Consider the following 10,931-nt stretch of genomic DNA (forward strand, 5'->3'; position numbering starts at 1 on the left):
AATCCATATCATCTTTTGAGCTTTTTCTCAAATATACTTGCAAAACATATTAGTCCAATGATGCATATGTTGTGATCAATTATCAAAACCACCCTAGGGAGCAATTGTGCTTTCACTCATCTGTCACCTCGTCATCAAAATCGGGTAGCAGCCTCCTACATGGAAACGACTTCAGTGCCGCACATCGGCGTCAAACTATTCCTCGGCTGCCAGGAATCTTGTCCATTTGTCAATGAGCATGTTTTCATGAGTGTGCAACTCTTGATGTCTCTTTTTCATGCTTCTTGCCATGGCAATGAGCCAACGCTGGAAACAGATATGCATGGCTGGGTTTGTGGGCACCATGAAGTCTTCGGGTCCGAGGCTAACCTCGTCCTCGGACTTGGGTAGGTAATCCTCGTCTGGCCCGTCATAGGAGGTGTTCATCTTGTCGGGGTCATCCTTTGGACGCGTTCCCATTGGCCTATTTTGCTGGGCGTGCGAGACTTGATCATTCCCATCTAGGCTTTCCGCAACGTCGGGGGATGCGTTGTGATTGGTGGCATCCGTGGCATCGATCTTGCTTTTGCCCCGCTCCTGCCCTTCGGTTTACTTTTCGGACGATGTCGTCTAGATCCTTCTTGGGATGTTCCTTAAGATCTTCTTCTGGCATGTCAACCATGTAGATGTCATGTGTGTCTATTGCGGTCCAATTCCATGTTCGGGGTATGGATGTAGGTGACTCAAGGTCGGCATCCTCCATGTTCGTGACTTCATCGGAGCTTAAGTCAAGTCTATTGGTGTGGTGCTCGACCGTGGCAACCAGTGTGGGACGAAAAATTTCAAATCATCGGCTTTACATCCGAATTGATCATAAATGACACAAGAGTTCGCTAGGTTTTGGATCTGATCTAGCACCTCTTTTAGCTTTGAGAGCTCATCGGCGTCAAGGGTCTGGCTATAAGCGTGGCTAACTTATATGGGCTTGATCGGTCTGCATGAAGCAGGCATGTCACCCCAAGCACACCTGGACGACTCTAGATTGGCTGTGAGGGAAGTTCCTTCGGAGACCGCGGGTAGGTCTGAAGACAGGCCCGGCTCTGAGCCACCGTTCGAGGAGGGGTGAGGTCGGATAAGGCTGCCCTTGGATCTATCTCCAGAATAGGTTCTATCGGGAGGTCGGACTCGTGGACAAGACCTTGTTCCGAAAGAACCAGATCTCCACCGGCATCAGTGACGTATTCCACGCTTCCGAACCTAATGGTTAGGTTCGGGAGAAGGTTTCGACACAACCAACGCAGTCGATCGAGTCAGCGGGCATCACTATGTTGTCGAAGGCAAAAAGCTAGCCGGAGACGAAGATGTCCCCGCAGCCAATGTTGTCATCAAATTACACGCGAGCCATCAACCTCCCATGATCCAACAACGAGTTCTCAATGAAACCACCAATATCGGTGTCAAAACCGGCAGACCTCGGGTAGGGAGGGAAGCTGTTAGATCGGATCGATGGGTAACACAATGGACATGGCGTTTTACACACGTTCAGGCCCTCCCGATGGAAGTAAAACACTACATCCTGCTCTTGCATATATTATGGGTGTATCGAGAATACAGAGTTGATCTATCTTGAGATCGTAAGTTGTGTTATGAACCCTAGAGCTGTTGATGAATAACTTGTCCCTATACGGACTAGACCCTCCAACTTATAAATGCGTTTGGGATATCTAGGGTTACACATGGTCGGTTGCCAGCTATTTGATACATGTCGAATCTATCAATAATCTTGGAGTGTATGACAGATCTTCGGAGGAGTCCGACGTTTCCATGTCAATAAGTTTGAGGCCTCCCGAATCCTTCTCCTAGTAGTGGGCCATCAGTCCGGCCCATGGACAAAATTAACCAGGCCATGACCCCCTAGTTCAGGATACTGTCAATATGAACTAGAGGAATGTAAGCGTTGTATTGTTACGAAGGAGGTGGTCAGGGTGCGAGTCGTGTGGTCGGGGGTCCTAACTAGAGTGTCCGAGCACTCTAACTCTAGTCTTCTTGTATTCTCGGGGTGAAATTGCTACGTGTGTTTTCCTTGGGATTTGCGGGTGTATTCTAGTGTTTTTTTATTGGTTATTCCTCTAAGTGACCTCGTCCCTCCCCTTATATAGGCCTGGGGGCATCATAGTTGTCGTTTTAGCGTGTGTGAACGGTTGTACAGGTTTGTAGGTGTTGCGTACAATTTGTTCTCTGTACTATTAGTACATGACCTCACACCGCAGCCTGCCACGTACTCAATTGCTTGCCTAGTCTAGTTTGATGTGACTCGGTGCACCGTCCATCTATGGTTAATAGACGGGTCATGGCCTGGGCACATCCATCTGACCGATATGGCCTGAGCCTCATCGGCCCAAGACGCCCACCCAGCTCAGTCTTTGTGATGATGGACTATTTTTATAGGCCTATGCTTTTTAGCCTGGGAGGGTATGAAATGCCCGATCGGTGGAGTGTGCCGCAAGGGCCGCCTGCCCTTACGACACGTGTATTGAATGCTCGGGCTCCCACCTCCATTGTCGTCATTATTGTCATCATTTCCTTACTTGATGATCTTCTATGGCTGACGTGTCGTAGTGATCGTGTATCCGTGCATGTCTTCAAGTGTTCATTAATAGTTAGTGATAAATAAATCATTTTCAAGTTTTATTACGACATGGTTTTTCCAAATAGGCCCATTTGATACGTATAGGGGTGTCCCATTTTCAATACTCTGTCATACACGTGTATAATTTCTAGTTCATGTAAGAATGGCTTTGTAAGGATTGGTCAACTCTAATATACAATATTGTTTTATTTTCTATAAAAAGAATCTTAATCAGTACTCCCTCTGTAAACTAATATAAAAACGTTTAGATCATTAAATTAGTAATCTATACGCTCTTATATTAGTAGTTTATTTAAGATATGATTTTTGCCAAAGTACTTTTCGGTGAGGGACACATTCCTCGGAATAAGTTCATTTCCTGTTTTTATATAAGGCAGGCTGAAAACAATACGAAATGTGTTTGATTACCTGCAACACTTTTTGGGCCCCTATGAGCCTCGTCAAGTGAAGTCTTGTTGAGGACACACACACTCCAAACAATGTTTAGTTTGTAGTGACTATATCTGTATTAAGCGAGTGGAAACAATAAGGATGTACTCCCTCCGTTTCAAAATAACTGTCTTAACTTTGTACGAGCTTTAGTACAAAGTTGTACTAAGCTTGAGACACTTATTTTGGGACAGAGGCTTAATTAGCTGCAACATTTACGAGCCTTATTAATGAACAAAGATAATTGGAAAGTGGAGAACCAGGGATCGATCCTAGTCTCCATGGAGTTCACGCATGCTGCTAGCCTCCAAGTGTCATTGCTGCTAAGCTATAGGGGTGCGCCCTACTTGAGACTATCTAAGCCGGGTTTTTTCATTTTCTTTTATATATTTTTAATTTTTAATTCTTCTTTTTATTATTATTTTTTACATTTTCTTTTTTTCTTTTTTTCTTTTTTGGTTTTTCTTTTGTTTTACTCTACATTTTTTTATTATATCAACAACATTTTTCTAACACACATCTAACATTTTTCTAACACACATCTAACATTTTTCCAATACAAATTAATATTTTGTAATACATAGTCAACATTTTTTTACACATTTTAAACATTTTTAAAATGTTTGATTAATATTTTTTATATGCAAGATTAACATTTCTAAATACATGGTTAACATTTCATTTATAAATAATTTTAAACTTTTCAAATGCTTGATTAACATTTTTCAAAAACAAAATTAATATTTTCTAATACACGTTCAACATTTTCTAGGCAGATTTAACATGTTTTTAAATGCTTGATTAACATTTCTTAAATACAATATTAGCTCTGTTTTAAACACATGGTCAAGATTTTTGTAAACATTCTTTTTTGAAATTATTTGTTAGTTTTTTTAGAAATGACTGATTTACATTTTCAAACACGTGTTTAACATTTTTTTTATATGCTTGCTTAAAATTACTATATACATGATCAAATTTTTCAATGATTTTCTTTTCTAGATGGCAAACATTTTTTATATATACATTTAAAAATTTCCAAAGTAATTGATTAATATTTTTCGAGTACTTGTTCAACATTTTCTCAAATGCTTGATTGATATTTTTATATAAATTATAAAATTTTACATAATCATTTTAATGCATGGTCAACATTTTTCCTATCCACATTTAACATTTTCGAAATTTTTAAATAGCATTCTCTAAATACTTGTTCAACATTTTTCAAATGATTGATTAGCATTCTTATATAGATGATAAAAAATCATCATTTTTAATACATGTTCAACATTTTATATATACAAAATTAAAATTTCTAAATGCTTGATTCACATTTTACAAATAATTGTTTAACAATTTTTTGAAATGCTTGATTAACATTTATATATATATGATAAAAACTCATTAATTTTAAATACACAGTCAAGATTTTTTAAGACATATTTATAATTTTTAAATGCTTTATTATCATTTTTCAAATGCTTTTCAAATGTTTTTCGAATGCTTGATTAAAACAATTAATAAAAAAACAGAAAAAGGAGGTTGTAGCCTCCCGCGTGGCTGGTCTGGCACATCTATCTCCTTATCTCAACCTAACACAATTATACTCCCAACGGGCCTTGTTGTTCCTCAAGAAAAAAAAAACAGGGCCTTCTTAAGGCAAATTGTATTCTTACATGTCTAAGGTTTATTTGCTTTTGCAGTATGAGTTAGATCTTGGTAGAAAGACATTGTCATGTCCAATGTTGTACATTTATGTATGTTGTTATTGCAGATTGTGTTGTGATATGATTCGAAAAAAAAAAAAAGATTGTATTGTGATACGGACCGTCCTGCCACACCGCCTGCACCTTTTAAATGTGTACATTGTGTGAAGTTGGGACCTTAGAGTCAAAATTATGCAGAGGCTATATTCTAGAAAAAAAATGCGGAGGCTAGCGGACATCTGATCTACATAGTGTCCATCTCGGGTTTCTACAACAAATATACATGTGTATTGTTTTACGAAAAACAACTTATGCAAATGAATGATGTATGCCTGGGTATTTTGCTTTTGTGTTTTTTATCAATTTCATTTGTCTAGCTGGTATTAACATAAATAAAGTCAGTGCAGCCTGCGATCAACAATTATCACTGCCCGACTGACGGTCCATGATGAAAATTGAAATGTTATCACTGCCCGGCCAACTGGCCTATCCGTGGTTATTTAAGCCATCACTCGCCAGGAGACACTCACGGGTCAGAAGCGTTTCAGTGATGATAAAATTTAACCGGTCAGTGCTATTTGGCTGTGTAGTACAGTGAGAGGTGATGGCATTTATGTCGCGCCTTTGGTAGGAGTGCTTTGTCTCCCGCTTGTTCCTTGCTCCGGCCTAGCTTCTTGGTAACAGTTGATTCAGTCATTCTTTCATAGCCAGGCGTTGAGCTGCTTTTTCCTGGTAACGGTTAATTCGGTCGTTCTTCCATAGCCAGGCGCTGGGCTGTTTCATGTTACCAAACAGGTCAAATTTGGTCCCATAGCCTCAGTAGTACTCCCTCCGTCCCAAAATAAGTGTCTTAATTTTGTATTAGCTCTTGTACAAATTTGTACTAAGCTTGAGACAGTTATTTTGGGACGGAGGGAGTAGATGTTATGCAATCAACCAAACATGTCCTAGAGAGTGAATTGCTATACACCACTTAGTAAAGCTAGAAATCATTTGCCTCGTATTAACATCAAACTTGAAATGAATAAAGTAAATGCATTGGCTAATTGACAGTTGCACATGTGCACGGGCATTGCGATCCATCTTTACGTTGATGAATTTGATAGATTGACTGCACGTCCAAAAGATATGGATTAATGAACCAACATAAAGTACGAGTGTTTACAAAGAGTGATCTCACTAATGTCAATGCAAAAGCAGGTAAATCGAACGGTGCAGTAACAGCATGACCTGGATGACAGAGTCGGCGGTTCATATTTATCTCCACCTAGGGCCTCCCAACCTAATAACCTCTTCGGCACATGAATCATGGTGAAGCCGCCTGGCATCACCATCATCCTTCTTCTCAGCTACGTCGCCGTACAGGTCTTTCAGCTTAGCTAGGTTGCTCGAGGCAGCAGCAGCCTTCTCTTTGCTTGTATCCCCAAATGGACTGGAACGATGCTCATTCCTGCTCCTGCTCCTGCTCCGACTCCGGCTTCTGCTCCTATGACATGAGCTGGAGCGTCTGTGTCTACTATTGTCATGTTCGCTTCGGTAATTCCTTTTTTCTTCTGAATGCCTGAACCTGTAATAGTCACAATCCCTGCTGTCACGGTCATAATCACGCTCTCTGTCACGGCTTGAAAGGCCAGTATCTCGGTCACGGCTTGAACGGCCAGTATCTCGGTCACGGCTTGAACGGACAGTATCTCGGTCACGGCTTGAATGGTCAGTATCTCGGTCACGGCTTGAACGGTTACCTTCTCGGTCGTGAATTGAACGGTCACTGTAAGGCCCCTCCCGACTTGCACTACGACGAAATGGGGAAGATGATCTCCGTTGATCATCTTGGGTGACTGTTCGTCGCACTGGGGAAGAATCCCGTGTGGAAGCACGGTGTGGCGCACGCTGTCCAAAAGAAACTGACAAAGAAGCTTTAACAGAAGGGGGGCGACGGGCAGTATCCTCTGATCCGTGGCGACTGTCTCCAGTCACCCCAGAAAGCTTGGTAGGCAGCTTCATCTTCTCAAGATTGGCTGTTACTTGACGAACTACTGGAACAGGAACTCTTGGAAGGATACTATCAAAGTAGTACTGCACAAAGAAAACAGAGCAACATGCTGGTCAATATAAACTTGCTAACATAAAGTCAAATTAGGTGACACAATTCAATCCAATTTTGTGATATGATCATTGAGAATCAAAAACTATCTATGAATTTGACACAGCTTTTTGGAAAAGAGAAGAGCATAAACTATGAACAAACTATGTTGTTGAACCATGACTTGCCTGACTAAGAAATTTGTCCAGCTAGTTGGCATAGTTTCTGAACATATATACAATAAACACAAAATTAAAAACTGTTAACAACATTAGAAAATAGAAGGTGAGAATTAACATGGAGAATAATCTCATGTAGTATAGAAATCTAGTTCACATGAGAATTAAAAGGATTAGCAACAGGAAGGTGAGCCAATAGAGAAACGAACGAACGAAGGTGAGCCAATAGAGAAACGAACGAACATTCTTCAGTTATAACAACATAAACAGAAAAAAAATGTCAAACAAACAAGTGCACTCATTTTTATTCTGAAAGCAAGAACTTGAGATGCAGACCTGTCCAAGTATAAGATCACGCACAAATACACCCATGGTTGTCATGCGACCATTAGATCCAGGGGAGAATTCCTGCATCAAGCCAAAAAATAATGATTATATGGCTAACTAGCTCATTAATTAATATGATGAAGTCATATGGACTCGATATATTTCCTTATTAATTATAAACTTGTATTCCTTGGTTTGTACACCATGACTTCTGCAATTAGCACATCTTTCTTGAACAAGCTAGTTGCAGGCCATCCTCTAATGGATCGTATTCACTTATTAAGTTATTATTTGGAAATTAAATGGAAGCTCGATATGGTTATGGTCTTATGGACTTATGAAAGTACATATAACAGCAAAGAACATAAAAGAAGAAGAAATATACAAATGACTCAAAAACAGCAATACCTCATCATCCTTCAAGTAGGGCTCATACCATGTCCATAGGATCTTTGGATCTGCAACATATCGAAGATACAAAAATCCTATCTGCAAAAACAAACACCAATTGGTTATTTAGCAGCAGCTAGCTGATTATCTAACACGATAAATGAAGACAAACAAAAAATGCTCACAAATCCAATGCACAGACTGGTACACTACTGCTTGCAAACTTTGTTCATCCACGTGTCCTAGGACCAAAATCAAGACACGAGGCCATCCAAGAAAGCAAGTAATATGACTGTTAGTGGTTATAGCCAAAATGTAATAAGTGAATGTAAAAAATAGAAAGAAGAGTTGATTGCTTAAGATAGGTTGATAACACCAGTTTGTTACTGCAACCATGCTAACACTTTGTTCGTGTACAACTTTGACATACAACCTAGTGCATGCATTAATCACAAATAAATGTAATGAGTATACACAACAACCATGATGCATGCATTTGTCAAAGGTAACTTATGTCAAAGAAACTTACAGCTCTAATGTACGGGGAGTCAGGATGCTTCAACAAACCATGCATCTGTTTCACAGTAAGCTTCATTGTGAAGAACTTGTACAGGAGACAAAATGCAGTGGAAGGACCCCTGCAATTGCCAGTCATCCAAGGCTCCACATGATCAACTTGGTTATAGATCTCGTCAATGACCTCATGATAGGTCTTCATCCTGTAGAGCTCCTTGAAGTAATCAGAAGAAAGAATATTCATACAAAGAACCTTCTCCATCAACATATCGATGGGCTTTCCTGAAGTCTGTATCTCCATATTTCAGCGAACACAAACCTGGACCAAAAACAGAGGGATCCTCTTAGCTTAAAGCCTCAAAGCTTATGTCCCGCGTGAATCTTTTCCCAAAATACGAAGAAAACTGGATTTAGTTCTGATAGAACGATTACGCAAATATTTACAGATATATTGCCACCTGAGAAAAATGTAGATCAGTCTTTACCTCAAACGGCTGAAAATTCATGTGTCCCTCACTACCCATGAAATCCCCACTTAAGCTCTCAAGGTCAACAGATTATACTATGTTACTATCAGTGCGTCTGACAAGTAATGCCACACAAGCAAACCTCGAGAGTGGCTGATAGTTTTACCATGTACTCCCTCCGTTCCAAAATATAAGACCTTTTAGGTATTTCACTAGAAGACTACATACGGAGCAAAATGAGTGAATCTATACTCTAAAATATGTCTATGTACATCTGTATGTAGTTTATAGTACAATCTCTAAAAGGTCTTATATTTAGGAACGGAGGGAGTATATAACTCAATTAAAAGGGTCCCCACTGTGATATCCAGATAACCTGCACTGATCCTTTCCCACCATGTATCTAGCCTAAGGATTACCCACAATAATTTAATCCCTCCAAACCGCTGGTGTGGACAAATGCAACCCACCATACATTGTATTTCTATGGGGCCAAGTAGAACTAGAATAGAACTATATTTTGCACAAAGAAATTTCCATGGCCATTAATCACACAGATTCATCAGAAACCCTGTCGTTAACGTACACGATTTCGTCCAGAGGATATTCTCATCTATTCCGCACTTAATAGCAAAAAAATGGCTCAAACTAGTAATCGTCTCTACTTTAACTAGTAACTGGCGAGATGAATCTATGTACGCGGAAACAGAAAGGGATACTCAGTTACTCACACGGAGGATGCGCGCAAACCCTACGACCTCCTTGGCTTCCGAGAGCGAGGGCGGCTTGCGGAGACCCCCAAACCAGAGGGGATGACGACTCTCTGTAGAGGATGAACTCGTATCGGCTTCGGCGACGGCGGAGGGTGTGATGTTTGGGATTCGACGGTAGCTGGGAGATCGCCGGAGATGGATGAAGGAGGCGAGGAAAGGGGAGGGGAGGGTCGGCTGTGGATTTGTGGAGATGGGGGAGTCGCGTCATACCTGGCCAAACGGGCGGACGGGCCGGCCCGCCGTAATCGTACCAGGCACGGCATGGCCCGCCTGGGCCCGATTAATATACAGGTCGTGCCGTGTCGGCCCGCGTGTCAGCCTCCCAGGCCCAAGCACGGCACGTGGCCTAATCGGGTTGACCCGTGGCACGTTAAGGCACGGCGGCGCGCCACATATTTGTTATTTTTTTTCATCTGGCCCTCTCTCGCACGGCGGCCCGCCACAGATCCCGCCTAAATTCCCGCCCGCTCCCCCTTTCCCGCCCGCCCGCTCCCCCTTTCCCGCCCGCCCGCTCCCCCTTTCCCGCCCGCCTGCTCCCCGTTTCCCGCCCGCTCCCCTAGATTCGCGTCGCGACTGGGACTGACGCCCTCTTTCCCGCCCGACGCCCCGCGCCCCCGCCCAACGCCCCGCACCCCCAGTCCCCCATTTCCTTCGCTGCCTAATCGTGTCGTGTCGGGCCAGCACGCGGGCTCGGGGTGGCAGCCCGAGCACAGCCCACGGCGTGCTCGTGCCTGGCCCGAGCACGATTAGCACGTGTCGGGCTCGGCCCGTGTCATGCCTGGCCTGCGGGCAGCCGTGCCGGCCCGCGTGGCACGGCCCGTTTGGCCAGATTTGAGTCGCGTACGACTAGGAATCCAATCATCTATTGGGCTTTCCAAGCAGCTAACGACCTTTGTTGGGCTCTTCAGGAGTTCTGGCCCGTTATAAGACGAGACTGCATGTTGGACGTTTTTCCTCTTCCTTTCAAATTGGGGCGTGCTACGTGTCCGCGCGGGCTGATCTCTACTATTAAAACGGGATCTGCCGTCTGTCGTGATGGTTCAACCTCCTAACGCTAGCTATCCTTTCATCCACATTCTCCCACCGATTTTTTTCAACCCTCCAAAAACCAATTGGTTCAATAAAAAATCCGATACAATAAAAACATAATAAGCTACGCATCAGGGGCGTGCTCTCGCGCTGTCCACGTCGGATTAGCTACAGACAAAAAAGACCAGCGGTTTACCCTTGGCTGCCCCGTCGCGTTGTTTGCTTCTCCAAGAAGAAGAAGAAAGACAGAGAGGAAGAGGAAATCGCCCTCATCCCTTCTCCCTCGACGCACGCTAGGGTTGCTGCTGCCACCGCATCGTGCCATCGGCCTATGGCCAGGTCCTTCGACACCGGCCACCATAGAAGGAAGCAAACTCGACATCCAGTCGCCCGCGCCTCCTTT

At 42.7% G+C, this 10,931-nt stretch overlaps 1 protein-coding gene across 5 annotated transcripts; it reads right to left on the bottom strand.

Annotated features, from left to right (window-relative positions):
• Positions 1-5,876: 5,876 nt before the first annotated feature.
• On the bottom strand, positions 5,877-9,729 carry LOC123426779 (pre-mRNA splicing factor SR-like 1). Of its 5 annotated transcripts, XM_045110672.1 has the most exons (6): positions 9,458-9,725; positions 8,273-8,578; positions 7,762-7,842; positions 7,363-7,434; positions 7,036-7,072; positions 6,758-6,840 (listed from the first exon to the last, which is right to left on the bottom strand). In XM_045110672.1, exons 2-5 carry the CDS (start codon positions 8,558-8,560, stop codon positions 7,040-7,042), a joined length of 474 nt encoding a protein of 157 aa, XP_044966607.1. In that variant the 5' UTR covers positions 8,561-8,578; positions 9,458-9,725; the 3' UTR covers positions 6,758-6,840; positions 7,036-7,039. The 5 variants fall into 5 exon arrangements, 4 of the variants coding, with proteins under 4 accessions (XP_044966600.1, XP_044966607.1, XP_044966616.1 ...); XM_045110665.1 differs by lacking the exon at positions 7,036-7,072 and having other exon boundaries at positions 5,877-6,840; positions 9,458-9,696; XM_045110681.1 differs by lacking the exons at positions 6,758-6,840; positions 7,036-7,072 and having other exon boundaries at positions 7,357-7,434; positions 7,762-7,811; positions 9,458-9,728.
• Positions 9,730-10,931: the final 1,202 nt, after the last annotated feature.

The sequence above is a fragment of the Hordeum vulgare genome, chromosome 1H, assembly GCF_904849725.1.
Source record: "Hordeum vulgare subsp. vulgare chromosome 1H, MorexV3_pseudomolecules_assembly, whole genome shotgun sequence".
Classification (NCBI taxonomy): Eukaryota; Viridiplantae; Streptophyta; class Magnoliopsida; order Poales; family Poaceae; genus Hordeum; species Hordeum vulgare.